Source organism: Nothobranchius furzeri, chromosome 15 (assembly GCF_043380555.1).
Source record: "Nothobranchius furzeri strain GRZ-AD chromosome 15, NfurGRZ-RIMD1, whole genome shotgun sequence".
NCBI classification, from domain to species: domain Eukaryota; kingdom Metazoa; phylum Chordata; class Actinopteri; order Cyprinodontiformes; family Nothobranchiidae; genus Nothobranchius; species Nothobranchius furzeri.
In genome coordinates, this window is record NC_091755.1 from 27,100,291 (window position 1) to 27,120,441 (window position 20,151).

At 41.2% G+C, this 20,151-nt stretch overlaps 1 protein-coding gene across 1 annotated transcript; it reads left to right on the top strand.

Moving 5' to 3' along the window:
• Positions 1-222: 222 nt before the first annotated feature.
• Positions 223-17,509, top strand: avpr2aa (arginine vasopressin receptor 2a, duplicate a). Its single transcript, XM_015967823.3, has 7 exons — positions 223-436; positions 1,274-1,325; positions 10,599-10,978; positions 13,203-13,448; positions 13,688-13,834; positions 14,877-15,426; positions 16,551-17,509. Exons 3-7 carry the CDS (start codon positions 10,601-10,603, stop codon positions 16,748-16,750), a joined length of 1,521 nt encoding a protein of 506 aa, XP_015823309.3. The 5' UTR covers positions 223-436; positions 1,274-1,325; positions 10,599-10,600; the 3' UTR covers positions 16,751-17,509.
• Positions 17,510-20,151: the final 2,642 nt, after the last annotated feature.

Here is a 20,151-nt window from a genome sequence, read left to right on the forward strand (position 1 = left end):
CCTCCCTCCACTCCTGGCTCCACCCTCAGTCCCAGAGCACAGGCTGGTTGACCTGGGAGGAGGAGGAGACAGCTGGGGAGGGAGGTGGAGAGGGGTCCACGGAGCTGAAACTCATTTCTGCTGGTGCAGCCGGAGGCACAGCACATTGCAAAGGAATATTGGGACGCTCAAGGACCGGAGACACACACACATGGCTATTGAATGGACTGCAATAATAAACAGTTGTGAACGACAACACAGGAAGGACAGGAGGGTGCAGGACGTCTTCGTTTCACTAACCAAAAGATAAACTGTATTTTCTTTAAATTGTTTTTTTTTTCCTGACCTGACTGATTCCATCAGGATCCATCTGAGATTACACAAAATGCAAAAGTATGGTTTAAAAACAGAGATGTGAATATTTTGAGGATAATTTGACCGCAGAAGCAAATCATAAGTGAGTACAATCCTTTTATAAAATTTGTACCGATTTATTAGATGATTAAAGATGACCCTTAAATCATTTTTCGCTACAGGTTGATGTTAACAATGATCTAATCTCAAACTCACTCTTGGTGATTGGTCTGATTTAGAGAATATATTTATTTAGGTCGGCTAACTTTAGGTTTTATGCACGCCTGTGGTAGATAGTATCCCACTTCAGCTCTGTGTGCATTATTTATTAGTTTGATTCAACCAATTTATTTCTATTGAACATCTTGTCATTGATCACTGACACGTTTGATCATTCTAAGCCTTAATAAAATGTAAATAAATAAATAAATAAATAAAAATAAATAAATAAATGAAAGAAGTGGCATTTAAATCATTATTTTAAACAAGACGTATGAAAAGAAGTACACTGATTTCCACATTTAGCCTTTGAGCCTGGAAAACATTCATTTTGGTTTGATAGAAGAAAATGAGCTATTTAGTTTCTTGACTGAACACAAGGTAATAATATTTATTCATATGTACATTAAAAGTGGTATTTAATGCAGTTTCTTGACCTCAAGGGCCAGATCATCACTGTCAGTTGGTTTTCTAAGCAACACAAAGCTTGTTTAAACTGCTGGTATTTAATGGATTGCAGTTGTCATTTCATTTTAAACCTTATGGTATTTTAAGTACAGCTGACTGTGGTTGATTATAATAATTCTGTCATAAAAATCCTAACGGAGACCAGTTCCTTTGAGTTTTTCCACAGATCAGAAACATGAAGAAGGCGCTGCTCTCTGTTTGTTGTGGCCTGCTCTTATGTGTAACAATAATGGGTTGATGTTTTGTCTTATAGCCAAACAAAGCAAAGGAACACATGACAACGCCTACCATGCACTGACAACAAGGTAAGTGATGGAATCACACACTCACCTTGGGGTGCTCTTCGTTCTCTCTCTCTCTCTCTCTCTCTCTCTCTCTCTCTCTCTCTCTCTCTCTCTCTCTCTCTCTCTCTCTCTCTCTCTCTCTCTCTCTCTCTACATATACGTGCATACATGTGTGTTTTTTCTTGGAGAATGTGTGTGTCCTGCCCGTATTTTGAAAGGACAATTAAAGGTCTTCAGCTGACAGAGAAGATTTGTTATCCCAGGCAGGATGAATGTGTACGCCAAACGCTCATGTGCGGTTTGTCAAAGCCCGTTGATTTATTACTCGACTTTAGAGGAGGGGATTAAGAAATTGGAGCGGATCGTTATAAAGCTTGGTTTTCTTTGACAGGGAAGGCGATGATTACAGGATTTCCTTTAATAAAACTTGTCCCAGCAGAACAGTTTCCACCAATGAAGGAAATCTTTCTGGTTCGTCAGGGTGAATCGGGAACCCGACACTGATTTAAAGCGGGTTTTTTCCCATAAAATTCATTCCCTGATTGCGGCTTCCACCAGAGAAAATCACAATCAACACAGTTATTGTCATAGCTGGCTCCGTCTGGTATCCAATGGGGAACGGTTTCATCACGTGGTGCAGATCTGACCATATCAGCTGCCAACCTCCAGGCCTGTTTATATGCAACCTTCTTTTCTATCCGCAAAAGGGAACACTCTGAATTTTATATTAGCTGTACGACGCCCTGCTTTTGCATCAGGGCACAAGTTTGCTGCTGGTGTTCTAGTTAATGATACATAACAAGAAAAACAGTCAGTGGGCTTATGAACGGTCACTATCAGCACTGATAAGAGGACTTGGACCTTCTTCTGGACCAGACTTGGCTGAAGGATGGCGACAAAGTCGCTGCCACTTAGTGGCACAACTCAGCGCTGATGTGGGCAGGAGACAAGTAGGAGGGATGACGCGTGGTCCTACATGATTAACGTTTAATGGGGGAGTTTGGGCTACAGTTTGCAGCGGACAGGATGGTCTGACTGACACATATTGACAGAGAGTCGTGAATGGAGAGGCGTGAATCTGGGTTTTAATGAGTACATCAGGTGCCCCATGCACATTGAAATGCATGAGTATGTCCAGAGGATCCAGATGTCATTGATCTGAGTCATTCAGTAGGTAAAGTTATACTTTGTGTGTGTGTGTGTTGAAGTGTGTGTGTGTGCCAGTTTTGATCTAATTAGACACAAGGGTTCAAAGGGTCGCAGCCACTTTATCATGCAGATGAAATACCAAACAGCAAAGCTAGTGGCACCAAATGACTCATCGGAGCTTTTACTGTGTAAGAATCTATTTATCAGTGTGTAACGCCTCATGCTAAATTAGGACGAGGAGCAGAGACCACACACGGTGACGTGCAGCCTCAGCAGACTTGGATGCTGATTGGGACCCTCTTCATTTCCAGTTCCCTGCTGCCCGCGTCAGGACTCAGGGACAGATGTGAAAAACAAAAAACAAACAAAAATGATCAGGCATGTAAGAGGATGTCTCCTCTGTGGAGCTGACTCTCAATGACAAGAAGAAGAAGAAAGTATAATTTCTATAGCGCCCCTCAAGATAAAAATCACGAGGGTATGGGGGATTGTCTCAGAGGGAGAAGGATGAAAATGCAGCAAGTTAGTGAAAATACCAGGTAAGAGCAATGAATAAAGGGAGGAAGTAGAGAAGAATGGAGAAGGTGTCTGAAATGTGTTGTTTTGGTTCACGCTGAACTGCTAATGAGGACTGAGAGGTTCCCATCGATCAGACTGGGTCAGACCTTGTCAACGGGAACTAATCAAAGGACTGGCAGGCACAATCAAGACAGAGAGAGTTGCAGGAAAGTGACTGATCTTTAATTATGTCTGGATTATAGCATCTAATGTGAGAGCACCTGTTAGTGTTATTGAGCTCAGTTATTCTAAATAATCCAGTATAGTAACACCGAAACAATCTAAGCCTACAACACCTTCACTGGGTCATTGAAATGTGTTTGGAGATTGTCTGTGGAGTTATTTACATTCTGCACTGCGTGTTAAGGTTTTAACGACAAAACTGCCAGCTGAGGTGGCTCGGGCATCTGGTTAGGATGCTTCCTGGATGCTTCCCTGGTGAGGTTTTTGGGCACGTCCAACCTATAGGAGACCCAAAGGAAGACCCATGACACGCTGGAGGGACTGTGTCTCTGGCCAGGGAACGACTTGGGATTCACCCGGAGGAGCTGGCCCGAGTGGCGGAAAGAGAGGGAAGTCTGGGCACCTCTGTTTAGACTGCTGGTCCAGCGACCCGTCGCCGAATAAGCAGGTTAAAATGGATGGATGACAAAACTGCACTCTCACAAAGTAGAATAATCTTAGTTTTTCAAACCGCCCTGCTACTGACCAGAGTTTTTGCTAATTAAAATGAGCCAATTAAATGAACCACTTATTCAAAGAGCTTTTAATTGTAATTAGGGTTAGGGTTAACTTGACCTAGGGCTGACCTTAACCCTAACCCTTGCCTGGGTGGCAACAGATTTATGATCCCTATTTCTCTACTGCTTGAGACACTTTCCCCCCAAAACATGTCTCTTGAAGACGTTCTGTTCTGCACTTTGTGATGGTTTTAGTTTTTATAACTCAACATAGCAGGGACATGATGTAGTTTGTTAGGAGAATGACCAAAACATCTGTGCGTAAAGGACGACCGAGTCGTTAAAAGATATGAGTGTTTAGTCCTCGTAATGTTGCTTTTTGCGATTCAACAATCTGTTTCTGTCATCCCCGAAGGCTTTGTGAGTTTGAGCCACATGTGTGAGAACGTATGAGATGGAAAGCAAAGGACATGAAAATGGATGGCTGCACACCAGTTTGCCCATGGAGAGGGAGGCGGAGGGGAGGCTGGGGTGAGGTGGGGGTGGGATTCTGACTCCCTCATTAATCAGACTGAAAGCTTTAAAGTAAAGAGAGGAAGCAATGCAGCGAACTAACTACTAAAAGCAGTGTTTACAGTCCATCCAGCACAGAGAGATCGGATCATTTGTGCTTTACGTTAAGCCAGGCAGAAAAAACTCAGCGCCGATGTGATGTGCTTGGAATACATGAAACCGTATCCGGCAAAGTTCTGCAGACATGACGTTCTTTCATTGTGTTGCTACGAGGTTCCTCCTTCAATATTGGAAACATCAACACAAGAAGTTCAGAGCTGAGCGTAATGGCAGCGGCGTCTCTGAGCTGCTAAAGAGAAACCGTTGACACACAAATGATCCCAAACTAGTGACCAGCAGTTCAGGACAACAGGGTCTTATACAATATGTCTGAGAACAATGATGAGAAAGATGTACTACAGATGTTTCCACGGGTCCAAAAAAGTCATCATCTGTTTAGATTAACCGGTATTTAAAATAACTTTTGTTTAAACCAAAATGCTGTAAAATATATAAATATGAAAATACAAACTCAACAATGATCCGTATTGAGAGAAATGGAATACATGTTACTAACCCTAACCAGCTCAGTGGCCTAGTGCTAGAGCATCCGCCCTGAGACTGGGAGGTCAGGGTTCGATTGAGTCATACTTTGAAAAACTGGGACCCAATGCCTCCCTGCTTGACATTAAGCATTAAGAGGCTGGATTGGGGGGTTAAACCACCAAATGGTTCCTAAGCGCGGCCGTGTCTGCAGCTCACCGCTCCCCCAAGGGATGGGTCAGGTGCGAATAACAAATTTCGCACACACACATCAGTGTGTGTGACAACTGATGGGACTTTAACTTCAACATGTACCGATATTACATATTTAGAATACTAATTATGAGTAACTGTATTCTGTTACAGTTACTATTTTTTAAAATTGTATTTAGAATACAGTTACTTTTGTAATACTATTGGAAAACGTGTGTGTTTTCCACTTTCCACCAGAAAGATAAGTAAATATATTTTGGACATTGCCTGTCTCCATGTTGTGTAGAATATAGTCTGGCCACAGTTCATTAATGGCTCTCGGTCGTGGGGCGGGACCTACGGTTGTCTTTTAAACCGTTTCCGGATGCTGTTGGATAAAAAAACAACGTGACGTACTCATCACTACAAATGTTAGTCAACGAGGCAGTCCACCATACTTCGTCAAAAAGATGCAAATACAACTTTTTCTAAATTACCTTAAGTACTTATATCTGCTCTTGAGTCAAGGACAAACCCTGGCCAAAATAGTCCAAAGTTGTTTTAAACAAGTTGTTGCCATCTTTATATTAGTAATGTTCCACCCACCAATAGAACACTGTAATTGGACCGCTACGAATGTCAGTCAACATGCCATTGCATTGTTAAACTAATACACTGGTTTTCTAAATAACAGAAAAACAATCTATTGACACTTTGATAAATAAATAAATAAATAAATAAATAAATAAATAAATGTTGTTTTATTTATTTTTCCCAGTCAGTAAATTATGTTTAGTCTCAACATTCCCTCTATTTTCCTGCTGGAGTAGCTACCAACACAGGTTGCGACATCTAATAGACTTAAATGCTGTTTTTAAGGGGAAGTATTCCAAGTATTTAGAATGCAGTGCCAAAATTAAGCAAAGTAATGGATTGTGTTACAAAATACATTTTAAAGCAGGTATTCGGTATTCTTTAACCAAATACATTTACAAAGTATTCTCCCCAACACTGACAATGATAAAATAACTTACAAATACATGCAAAAATGATCAAATCAAGACTATGTTCACAATAAAATCACGTGTTTAATGTTCAACCAGAATGAAAAACCAGCATTAACAGATCCAGGGTGTTTGAAGTCACTGATGGAAAGGAAAGGTAGTACTGTGTTGCTATTTAAAAACAAGGAGAAAACGTGTCATTAATAAATACATAACTAACAAATAATGCACAACCTTTTGAAAACACTAAAACACAAATTGCACAACCCATTTGGCCTCTGGAGGCAGTAATTTTTTTAAGTAGGATGAATACTTTGAAGGCCACCTCTCAAGCCAGAAGGTGAAGGCTTCGCTCTAAATGTTGGGTGGATTCAACAAAACCGTTTGTGCCTGTTTGAGTACAAACCGCGCGTAAATGTCCTGGATTCAGAAGTTTTCTGTCCCCACATCAGGAACATGTAGCAAATGCATTGCTTCCATTTTCCCGAGTCTGGAGAAAAGCTGTTTACCATCCCTAAAACACTTCGGTGGTGTTTTTAGTGTGCCTTCTTTTGCATAAAAGCATATTTTAAAAAAGATTTCACCAGAGAATTTAATCAACTGGGCAGATTTTTATAATTAGATTATTGGAGGTCATGATGGACCAGCGCTTCATGCTCCAATAAATTATTCTGTAATCACACAGAAGGGCAGAATTCTCCTCAGATTGTGACTAAAACAAGGTCAAGAGAGCCCTTGATGAATAGAAAGCCTCGCTGCATAAATTCGTATTCAAACAAAAGTATTAACTGCATAGTAAGAAGGAAAATCTAAAATTTACTGTGAATAGATGAAGGTCATCATTTTACAAGAATTCTAAAAACTGGCAGGACTCAGACAAACCAGAAGTGTTTTTTCCCTCTTATGAGAAATGCTTTTCCACAGATCTTTTTTAGCCACATCTCCAACTTTGAGCTGGACAGAGAGGAGCAGCTGGCCCGGTCCATTATCCATTCATTTGAAATACATTCCTCTGGCTGAAGCCCTAAACACAGTTTGGAGATGTTATATGACGGCTTTTCACCAACTTAAAGAGTGCAAATATCTCATGATGGCCTTCTAATTGCATCTGATTGATTTAAATTTGCATGAATATTTTGTCATTTGTACTGTACCCAAATACCCAAAACAAGAAGTCATCATGGTCAAAAACAGTCTTTAGAAACATTATGAAAACATTTTGAAAGTCCTTTCACAAGAACAAGATTTTAGCTTTAGACACACCATTATTTATCTTAAACAACTCTAATCCCAGAAATGTAAAGATAGCAGCTCATGCTAACAATGTTTTAATCAACATTTACAGTAGGGATGTCCCGTTCCAATATCGATATCGGAAGTAATTCAATATTGGGCCACGAACAGTGTATCGGATTATATCGGACGGCATCAACAATTTCAGATGCAAGCAATCCATTAAGGTTCCCATTTTTGCAAACAGTGGTTTCGAATTTTTTTTTTTCACACTTACTGTTATTGGCTCTTGTTCTCCGATTGAGTAAGATCACCACAAAATAGGTAAAAGTATGTATGATTTGTGCCAATATCATTTCAGATTGATATCGGTATCGATCAATACTGAAGGCTGCAAGATCGGTATTGTATCAGAAGTGAAAAATTTGTATCGGGACTTCCCTAATTCACAGTGTTGATTGTTGTGAAAAACACACTTTTATTAATAGAAATATTGTTTTCTGGCTGGAAGTGCTTCACTGCTAACTCCCACTACAAATAACCAAATAAATGCATGTGACCACATAATACATGTATGACAGCTTGGTGATGTTTGATGAAACACGTCACGAGAATAATTGGGATTTCCTTTTTAACAGAGCTGTTTTTGGACACCAGTAACTAACCAGTTAGCCGTTAAATTGTTACGCTGTCTGGAATTAATCTCTAAAGGTCATTCAAAAACCTCCAACTGGTGTGATGACCTTTCCAATCACTCTAAGAATGAAATGTTGAATTTACATCACCAAGTAATCAGTGTTGAGAATGTCACTTCAAAATGTAATTAGTTATAGTTACTAATTACTTTATCAACAAAGTAACTGAGTTAGTTATTGAGTTACAAGAATATAAAAGTAACTAAGTACCAGGAAAAATAACCATTTCATTAAAATTTTCATAAAAATGTGAAAGAAAAAGTAAATTTCCTCTTTATAGAACTTACTTAATTTACTATAAACAATTACAATACCTAAATATAAATTTCTAAATAGACTGGAACACAACAAAATGTGTGTTCAAATGTTTATTACAAAATTAATAATTGAAATAAATGGGAACCTAACAGGAGGAACTGCAAACAGGAAACGTTACATTAATCGAACATATCCAAATGTCACTGTGTGATATGAAACTTGACCCTAATCAACTAAAATGTATTATTGTAAACAGAAAATACCTGCAAAGGGTTCCTGAGCCTTTAAATGGTCTCTCAGTCTAATTACTGAAATAAATAGACTTTTGCATTATATTCTAATTTTTCCAGTTTTACTTGTATGTATAATTGTCTGTTTTTATTAGCATTTCCACTATTGATAATCTACTAACAGCATATTTATAAACTAAAATCCTTAAAAACACCAGAACAGGCACAAATTTGATTGAGGACTTACATTTCTTAACTTGGGTCTGACCCAAATGTGGAAGTGCTGCAGCTGGGTGTTAAAGTCGTTCTAGTAACGCCCATGACGTCTGAGACTGATACAATCAGAGTTAGAGCGGGACTAAAGAAATAATCAGGAACACTAACTGGTTCCTGTTGGATACCTGGAAGATGGACTGGGAGGACAAAAGATCATGACGACGAATTAATGATAAACAGGTAAACAGGTGAGTGGACCTTCCTTACATGGGAAGTCCTGTAAAGAAGTGTAAGGCTGCAGACTGCAGTCTCTGGGTCTGCAGCCTGATCACGTGTTCCTCATTCCTCACTGGTCGTGATGCCTTGAATGTAAACATCCACCCCTTTAGCTTCCAATCAGCTGATGACAGCTTCAACACACCTCGCTGCTGAATTATAGTAATGCACACATTTTCTTATCGGTAACGGAAACTGCGTTATGACAAAAGAAGAAAGTAATAAATTTGATTACATGCTACTGAAAAAACTAACTTCCGTTTTAACTCTTTGATGCGTGAATTGTGAAATCTTCAACCATGACTTTTTAAACAATTTTTTTTCTTTCATCGTTAGGTGTGAATGAAACAAATTTCATATTTACATATTTTTTGTAACATTTAATTTACACATAGTTTATTACATGTCCACCTCAGTGGACAGCGTGCATTCTGAACATGAAATATGTTGGCTTGACTTACCGAAGTACAAATGGAGGGGCTCAAATGCAATAAAGTCTTCAACAGCTGTGCTTAATAGCAAAAATAAATAAATAACAATTTTGAGTACCTGTCCACTGTAGTGACCATTATGCATCATAGGATTAAACACCGTTATTCCCAATCCCATCAATGCAAGTAACATACACTTCCTTTTAACACAACAATGTTACCCTTTACATTTAAGAAACTAGGTTTATTGAAAGCAGTTGACATCACTTGGTTAAGAAAATTCAACATTTCATTTTTCACAGTGTTGAAACCCACCTAAAACAGTCAAAAGTTGCTACAAAGCCAAATTTGGTCAAACCCAATAACACCACTCTCGTTTATAAGAAAACTGCCAATTCGTTTGCTTATCCACTCTACTTTCATTAATGCTCAGTCTGGATTTTTATTTGTTTACATTTGACGAAATGTCCCTCCAAAAGCAGCCCCGCTACTCTGTTCTCAAATTGTCATCACGTTCCTATCAACTTTCTGTTCTCTTTAGACATTTATTTTGAAGCAAAGAAAAGTAAACTTTGAGTTCATTGCGACCAAGAGTGAGTATGACATGAAGGGAGGAAAAAAGAAAATGTCTCGATGCATGTGACGGAAAAAAGCTGGGGAAAGGGGAACAAAAAACCAAGGAAAAACAGGAATTCAGGGGGTGAGCAGGGGATGAGAACGATAAGGAGAGCAGAGGTGAATAGATGTAAAACTGGTAGGATAAAGAGGAAAGCTGTCAATTCGACCTTGAGAAAGTTTGAAAAAGAAAATAAACCAAAAATGGACTTGCGTCAGAAAGAATGGGAAGTTTAGAGAAATGAACAGGCTGAGGAGTTAATAAAAACACAGAGACACCAAAACATGGCAATGTATAAATGGCAGCATGAGGTTTTGCCTTTTATTGCTTTCACTGACAAATTTCAAAGTTACTAAAGATCTATTAGTAGTATATGATGTGAAGCTGTTCCTGTGGTTAATGGCTTTTTGTTTATATTTATATAAACGTCTAAGAGTTTCAGATTCTCAGTAACTAAATATGGAAAACCGAACCAGCCCGCTGAGAAGAATAGGTTTAATTTAGCAGAGTTTAATAATGTGGTTAAACATGATACTGATGTTGTGAAACGCTACCAGGGGGGTGCCTGGAGCACAGAGGCATGCTTGACTCCTGTTTGTCATATTAACCACAGATTGTTTACAGAAGCAACAAACACATTAACACTTTGCTTGTTTTCCAGGAATGGAAAGAATCAGTGCGGAAACAGCCTGGGATGGGTTAGGTCTCTTCTCCGTGGACGCCACAGGAAGAAACAACTTCTCCTTGTTTGTTACTGAGCTGAACTCCATCAACGCTTCCCGCAACAGCGGGGGATCCCTCTTTGGGATCTTCCCCGAGAATGGCTCCAATGCCACGCCTCACGCCCTGCCTCCACCCAGGACGAGGGACCTGGGCCTGGCCCGGGCGGAGATAGCCGTTCTTGGGGTGGTGCTGGCTCTCACCACCTTGGGGAATGGATTTGTGTTGTGGGTGCTTTTGAGGAGGAGGAAGCACAATGCTCCAATGCACCAGTTCATGGTCAACCTGTGTGTGGCTGACCTGGTGGTGGCGCTCTTTCAGGTCAGTTCACAAATGCTACAGCATGTGTCTTCTGATAATACACAGAAAAAGTGTCTAAGTCATTTTTCCATCCACAAATTTTTGGTTGTCTTCCCAATCACATCCTCTCTGTGGCTATGAGACCCTCCTCATTAACAGGAATTACCTTTGCACACCATAGCCAGAAGGTTTATCTTCATCAACACTCAAGGCTTGTTTCCAAAATCTGCTTTTCTGCCAACTTAGATGGTTTTCTGTAAAGGACCCAGGAAACATTTGACTTTTTAAAACTCTATCAGGGACTCATTTGTCTTATGAAAGACCTTGCTGCTAAAATAAAGATCCCATATATCAGATTTGACTTTTAAGACACCTGGGAAATTTTTAGAGTGATCAGGCCTTTTTACGATCAAAGTTTCATACATCTGAAGATAATTCAGAGCTAGAAAGTTGCCCTTTCTGTTTTATTAACAGTGTTTTTACTCAAACTCCATCATAGATTGTAAATTTTATCAGTTAAAAAAACTTAGTGAGTTATGTTATTTTCCAAAGACCGATCTTAAAGGTGTGGTTGACTTAAATGTTTTTTCTGATTATAATCGGTCACTCTGAGTTTTTCATTCAGGCTGAGCATGAAAATAGTCTCCTACACCTATCTCCTGCATTATTTCTGATAGAAAACAGACGATCAAATGCTAGGATTTAAAAATTGTCACATATCTATGTCACACTGTGAATTTGCATTCATGGCCACACCCATCTTGGTTCGTGCCCGCCCACAGGAAGGCTTTTTAAAACATTTTTTGCAGCGAGGAAAGAGAGTGTGTCTTAATGATAGTGACTTTGCAACATGGCTGAACGCATTCTGTTAGCCAATCAGAAGCGAGGTGTGTGCATATCATTAATAATAATGAGTAATCCTGCTGTTTCCAACCCACCTCAGCACCAGCTAACTTCTGCATCTCAGAACAGAAATATCGTAGATTTATTTTTAAATGACTGATAAGGCATTGATTTACACTTAAAAACACTGCGAATGTTTTGAACAAACAAATAAACCACACCTTTAAGGCTTAATAACGCACAGAACAACGTTACTAAAGTGACCCTTATTGTAAAGCGTTGCCCTGTTCTGTTGTGGACTTTTGATGTTTATATCGTCTGAAATGATTCTGACATAGCAGTGACTTGTGCTGAGCTGTGGTGGCCTCATGGAGGGGGCCATCGACTAGCACACTGCTGCTAACCACTTAAACATTCTCTCTCTCCTGATAATAACTTTTTGGTTTCCTTGACTTTTGATGTGCTAATACTAGTTTATCCGTTTAATTATAGATCCACTAGGATAAATACAATAAAGTTTATCTCTCACCAAATACAATATTTACTAAGACATCACAATATAACTATAGACACATTACTTGTCTTTGTGTGTGTGTGTGTGTTTGTGTCTGTGTGTGTGTGTGTGTGTGTGTGTGTGTGTGTGTGTGTGTGTGTGTGTGTGTGTGTGTGTGTGTGTGTGTGTGTGTGTGTGTGTGTGTGTGTGTGTGTGTGTGTGTGTGTGTGTGTGTGTGTGTGTGCTCTGTCTTCTCGATCCCCAGTGAGTCGTGGAGGACGGCTGCTTATACTGAGCCAGGATTCTCTGGAGGTTTCTTCCTGTTAAAAGGGAGTTTTCCTCTCCACTGTCGCTGCATGCTTGCTTAGTATGAGGATTGCTGTATAGTCACTGACACTAGTCAGTGACTTGATGCAATTTGCTGGGTTCCTTATATAGGAAACATTATTTCTGATTGGTTTAATGAACTGTGAATTGGAATGTTTATTATGTGAAGTGCCTTGAGACGACTCTTGTCGTGATTTGGTGCTATATAAATAAACTTGAATTGAATTGAATTGAATTGTGTTGTGTTTAGTTTCAAAGAAGCATTCTGTATTAGCATTAAAAGCAAATATGTGATCACTTCCTTTACTGTAAATATCAAGCTCTTTAATTATAAAGAGCCATTATTTATGATAAACATCATTTAAAAAGAGGTTTGTTGTGTGTAAATACAAACTTAGTGTGAACTGCTGATTTACTGATGTATGGTTAGATATCTACAGCAGCCTGCAGCACGAAATGATAAACTGCCAAGCTTGAGCCACCAAGACGTAGGAGTTTAATTCGTCCAATCCATTCCAACAAAGACATGTAACGTTGCTGCCAGTAATTAAAGATGTGTTCTTTTGTAATCTGTGATTCCAGGTTCTCCCCCAGCTCATATGGGATATAACAGAGAGGTTTCAGGGGCCTGACCTGCTCTGCCGGTCCATCAAGTACTTGCAGATAGTTGGGATGTTTGCTTCCTCCTATATGATAGTTGCCATGACAGTGGATCGGCACCACGCCATCTGCTGCCCTTTGCAGGCCTACCGTGTTGGGGCGATGTCCCGCTGGAACACTCCTGTTATGGTGGCGTGGGGCCTGGCGCTGGTCCTCAGCATACCACAGGTAGGGAGGGGTGAACAAACAAACCCTTTGACACACTTTTATGCACATGCACACACAAACATGCTGAAATAAGAAAAAAGAAAAGACCTCAGCAGGCGTCACACCCTGGTTTGTACAGCAAAGCTCAAGATGCTGGCCTATTTTTAGCTGGCTGAGGTCACTGCAGTTCAGGTGAGGGAGAGTCACCTTGTGTTATGCCTGCGGGTGAGCTGACCACCGGTTCATGTTGCGTCCATCAGGTGTTCATCTTCTCCCGCTCAGAGGTGGCTCCTGGAGAGTACGAGTGCTGGGGTCACTTTGCTGAGCCGTGGGGACTGAAGGCCTACGTCACCTGGATGACCGTGGCCGTGTTCCTGCTGCCCGCCCTCATCATCACCATCTGTCAGGTAAAACTGGTTGGACCTCTCCACTGTGTCCACAAAGACGATAGACAACAGGATTGCACGGATGTTACAGAGAGATGTGGCATGAATGAAATGCTGGGTAAATGTGGCAGCCATTGTTGAGTAACCCATGGGACTCTGCAGTTGGTGTTATGTAGCTGACAGGCGTTCTGGGCTGCCTCCCACCAGTCCTGCTCTATTTGGGGAAAGATATTTCTAGCGTCCAGCTATTTCTCCTAATTAAAAAAGCACTTGGAGGTCCACAGTAGAGATGGCTGCCCATTCCAAGAGCAGCAGACCCCATCTCAGCCAGACGTACAATCCACGACTCGTTTCTTAATATCACGTTTCAGATGGAGGAATGTGTTTTGACTTTTTAAATGAGAAAAGGAAAAATCATACCCCAAACAAAGAAATCCTGAACATTTTAGAAGACCTATCTGCATTTACAACATTTAAATTCTGGGACTTCTTTTTTTCCTTAAAGATCTAAAGAAAAAAGAAGACAAACAGCCTTTTACCCACTATTCTGACTCCAAGCTTCCTTCTGGAGGTTAAAAGGTCGAGTTGCAATTTGTTCATGTAGCTCACTTCCTGCAAAAAGCAACAAAATCAGCTTTATTTTACAGATAAAATACAAGTTCAACAAAAAGTGCAAAGATAAGCACACACATGTCCCATGACAGAGGCATAAATGGATAAATAAATCTAGAATAAATCCAACTAAAATAACATATTGCTGCTATCCTGTCTCATGTTAGTGATAATGTGATATTTTTTAAAGTACTACGTGACATTTATAAATGACTGTTATAGAAATTATATTGTTTGCTTTATTTTATTACTACTGAATTGGCATTAGGGCATTTTTAGAAGGCGTGGTGGTGCTTTGTAATTTTACCAAAAAAAAAAAAAAAGTCACACACACACACACATGCTCTTTTCTGTCCCGCCTCTGTTAAACTGGATTATTGGTCAGACTAACAATCTGTCTATCATAAAACTCAGCTGAGACTGATGGAAGAACAAAAATCCTGTTTTCCAGATTAGGATCTTCCGGGAAATTCACAACAACATCTACTTGAAGTCGGAGCGGATGGTGATGGCTGAGCTGAAGAGGAATGAAATCCTCTTTTGCTTCCACGGCTTTAAGAAGGAGGACGAGCGAGCCAGGGAGAGAGGGAGGCAGCTGATAGGGGCCGGGGGCCGGGAGGGGAGAGGGGCACAGCTTTTAAAGGCTGCAAATGACAGTCCTCACTGTCACATTCACAACAGCCACGTGGGCGAGCGTTACGACTACGTTCCACCTGTTATCCAGTACAGTAGCTGCTGCGAGCACCAAACCACAGCAGCGACGGAAGAGCAAACGCCCAGCAGCTCGGATTTCCACGAGTCTCTCAGAAACTCTCCCCGCACCTCCCTCGATTATGTTCCCCCGCCTCCTCATCCTGTCACCCCACCCCCAAGCATCACTAAAGCCATGTCCAAGACAGTGAGGATGACCCTTGTCATCGTGCTGGTCTACACTGTCTGCTGGTCACCGTTCTTCATCGTCCAGCTGTGGGCAGCCTGGGATCCCGACCCTCCCAATCAAGGTCAGTCACAAACACCCCCACTGTGTGCGCTGCTCCCTTTGACTTAACAAGAAAGGCAAACATCTGTATCCCAGAAATCTGTAGTGAATCCTTGATGTTGTTTTTCCCAGCAGGACTGACGCTCCTCAGCCCAGTTTATCCATTTAATTGCCCCAAATGAGCAAACTGGACCTGTTTTTACACTTCAGACAGACGAGCACCAAGTGATTACAGCCGTAACCTGTGATCACTGCTGTTTCCCATCTTGCTGAGTAAAGATCCCTTGTTATTTCAGTAATCATTCATTAATCCGAGGGCCACTTGGTATTCCAAGAACAAGATCCAGTGTGAATGTGGTAACAGGGAGGATAAGGTCAGAAACCATGTTTGTTTTGAGCCACGACCAGAAATCCCTGGATCACATGTCTCTGGCTACTGTACATTTTGGCAAACAAACAGCATCTGTTAATGTCTTTACATGAGGCAATTGATGACGACCGGTTCCACCTTAAGTTGTGGCCGATATTCCGGGCTGAGTAGGTGTCAGACAAAAGAGAAGAATAACAGTAAATAACCTGTTTACATCCTGCTCATTTTGCAATCCCATAGCTGGTTTCATCAACAGAGATCTGTGCCAGCAACGCGTTGTCAAAAACACAGGCGGACAAGCTGAGCCAAGTGTGTAAACACGTACACAAAAGCACATATGCATATAAAGAGTGTTTGCACATGCAGCTACGAGTGTGCATAAATATGAATGAGCCCTTACTGGCAGACTGCTATGAACATACGGAAACACACATCTGATCGTTATCAGCCTCGTGTTTCTGTTTGTCCCTGTCTGATGTCATCGAGAGGCCACAGTGAAATAAACATGTTATTAAGTAAAAGATCTATTAATAAATAGATTAAAAAAATGTTGGATTATTTTCCCTCGGGGACATTTTTAGTCCAAAAGGGAAATAAAGCAAAAACAATAAACTTGAAGGCTTTTCTTGTCATTGTTTCCTGTGAGAAAACAGTGTCATGTAAGTTGTACCGTGTCCTCGGTTTGCCCTCATTTTGTGTATGTGTGTGTGTGTGTTTGAATTCTCATTTTTATCCTTCTTTGAGTGTGTTTGTCGATGTTTCCGTGTCTTCTGCAGGAGTGGCTTTCACCATCCTGATGCTGCTGGCCAGTCTCAACTCGTGCACCAACCCTTGGATCTACACCGCCTTTTCCAGCAGCGTGTCTGGAGAGCTCCAAAACCTGCTTCACTGTCGGTCACGGCTTGGCCGACGGGGCTCCCTGCCCGATGACTCCACTGCCACGCACACTTCCACCACCAAGGACAACCAGTACTGACAGAGGCAGACGAGACGGAAGCTCACGCACCGAGAAATGCATGGAAATGCAAGGACGTGCTGCTGCACACAGATCCACCACCGCTCACGCTCCTGCAATCACTGGATGCAACAACACGCTGCTTGATAACAGCCTGACCTCCACCAGATGTTTGCACCAACAAAGGACAGCTGTTCTGACAGCAGGACATCTATCTGTCATCACCTGACCGCCCCACCCCTACAGTGAAGGAAGGGTGTCATTGAAAGGCGTCAACACCGTGCGCAGGCCTGCCTTTTTGGTGCATCTGTGATGCAAAATGACCTGGAAAGTAAAGAGATTTTCACCTCCACAGCTTCTGAGTTTGTTCAGTGATTCATGTGAGGAAAACAGAAAGAAAACACTGGCTGATTCTGACGCAGCAGAGCACGAGGAATGCAAAGGAGGGATTGCTAATAGCCTCGTGGTGATGTACAAAGCAGCAGCAGACAACAAGCTGTGGATGGAGAGAAAACCGAGCTGCAGCCGCGTGAGCAGAAATCATTCTGCATACAAAGGATTTCTGCAAAGAGCTGCAAAACTGGGGATTAACTTACAGGAAGAAAGAAACAAAAACAAGCCTATAAATGGACAGAAAGTCCAGTTAATGTGTCTGCATTCTGAGCAAACACAGTTTAAATGACACTTCCTGTTATGAACTCTTGGAAGTACTAAACACAAACATATAGAAGAAGAAAAAGAAATGAAAATATTCAGTCACATTCCATGTGCAGCACAAACAATGTAAAGTATATTTATTGACTTTGTAGGGCACATTATTTAAAAAACATCTGAATGTGAATCATAAACTAAAGCCGTCAAGCCAAAGATTTTCTAAAACTTAACCATCTACGCAGGTCTTAGTGGGAGAGGCGATCTGGGATTCAGCTGAAATGTAAAATGAAACAAGTCATTTAAATCGTCTGAATAAGTTCAAACCAAGTGCCTGTTGGATATTTTTAGAGGATTATTCTTCAGCTGTGCTGATCTTAGACTGATTCCTCACCAGAGCAGGGATCATGAGATTTGTTATATCACACTCTGAGCCATTTATGTACTTTTATTCTCTTATTTATTATTGTAAAATAAGAATGTACACATATATATGTATATATCTATATATGCATGTTTCAATCCTGCCTTCCTCCTCCAGTTTTTACCTTGCATCTGTGCAGAGACTAATGTATTAAACCCCCTAACTGCATGTCAAACTAAATGTTTTTATTTTTATAAAAGCTTATAGCTCCATGAGCTACTGCACAGACAGCAGAGCTGAGATTAGGTTTTCAGATCCGATGTTCCTGATGATCCCGTTGTGTTTTGTTCAGCGCTGTTGCAAGTGCGATGCTTTCAAGGTGTCTCGGGAGTGCTGGCCCGGGTCGAGAGGAGAGGCCTCACCTTTTTCCTCTGGGCGCTCGTAGTGTTTGGGATTCAGGCACGCCACGGTGCATTTGTTCCCCAGACACGAGCCCACCCCTGCTTTGATTCGCTGCCAAACAAAAGGTTGCTGCAACAGCGTCCCGCGTCTCACTTTGTTATATCAGGAAATGGATAAACTTCTCCCAAACCTCCGGAGTATTCCTGTACTTTTCCTTTCTCCATCAGGAAGCTGGGAGGTCAGAGGATGAATCCGATGCATAAAAATAAAAAAGACTTAAGACTGCCGTACTTTTCAAAGACCAATTATCCTTCATCATTCCATTATGCTTTTTGCAAATCCATTACAGGGCATTACAACAGGTTAATAATGAATGTACTCTAATAGATAAAGACTTTCCTGACACAAAGACCTAAAAATAGACCAATCACTGAAGTGAATTTCCTTTTCGCTGTCTTGCTTTTCTTTAGAAAAGACCTGACAGTTACTGTTGAACTGCAGCCCTCATCATCCCTCTCTTGTCAAAGAATGATGGATATGCTAGGCTGCAGTGAAGAGGGTGCTTACACTGAACGTCCTAATGCTTTTAGTTTTTACGGGAGGTGTCTAAACTCAAGGTCACCTAGTTCTTACCGGTGGACAGCGTTTGCTGCCCGCCTGTGGTGGCGTATGAGAATAAACAAATGATCAGCGAGCAAGGACGGAGACACGGGGCATCTTCCTTCCTTGGATCAGCCTGAGGTCAGCCAAGGAGCACAACCGCTGGCACTGAAGAATGACGGCGCCCAGCAGCCTTGATCAGAGTCGGCATAAATCAGGCCCAAGCTTTACTATTTAGAGCAATGTCGCTTAACTCTGCAGACCTGATGACTGCTGAGGCTGCTAAACTCATTCCAAGATGACAGGAAGGCAGATCCATCCCGGACCGGCCTACGCAACCAGCTCCGGCGTCAGTGTGAAGCATTGCCTTTTAAATTCAGATAATGCAAAAGAAAAACAGTGATCTTGTTATTCCTTCTCTTCTTCAATTTGTTTTTTCTTTTCAAATGAACAGCCAAGACCCATCTCCCATGTGTGTTTTCCTATATATAGACAGATGTGTACTTTTCAACCAACCATTACGATTCAACACAAACTTTCACCTCATATTTTATGGAAGAGAAATTCAAATGGATCTCTTCTCCGAGGGCTAGCTTTTATCGCCCTCCGCCACCTTGTTTTCATTACTCCAAGCACGGCTGTTTTTACACCTCTACAAGCCCTTCCAGGTTTTTCTTTCTTTGCAGTCGGAACAGGCATGTGGACTTTGTCTGATAAAACACGTTTTATGGGAATTCATTCGACATGCGTTGTCAGGATTTATGTGCTGAGAAAATAGCGTGTTGTGATGCGTCTGCTCCCGTTTAACCTGCAGTGTTTCATAGCTGCAGGCCAGCTCAGCTGTAAATGACAAGAACAATGCTTAATACCAGCCGCTGACCTTCTGCTGTGTAATGAGGGGTTGCTAATAGGATGGAGAAAGTGAGCATGTTCCCCATATATGGTTGTTTTATTTGACTGGAGATTGATTTGGGAGGCAGCGCGGATTATGGGATGCACAAACAAGACAGGAAGAGGGAAATGATGCAGTCACTTTGAGTTTATTTTACAGAGGCACCGATTTGACTGGACATTTATGGAAGACGTTGTGGATGTGGTCTTCTGTTTGATTGTTGGGTTACTATATTTATTTTTTTTTAAAGTGCAGGAGGGGTGATGCTCATGACATGCTGCAGACAGAAAGTGTGACTCCATGTGAGCATCATTTGTGAGATGCCAGTTTCCACATTGCTGACTCTGACTAAGCCCATCAGTGTCTGCTTCTGGAGCTGGTTTTTTACACACTTTTCTTAAAGTTTTTTTTTTTACTTCACAGAGAACATTTTATATCATTTTAATACACTGAAGCTCTTTATTAGAGGCTGAATTTTCTGGAAATTTGCCCTAAAGATGACAAAAACAGACA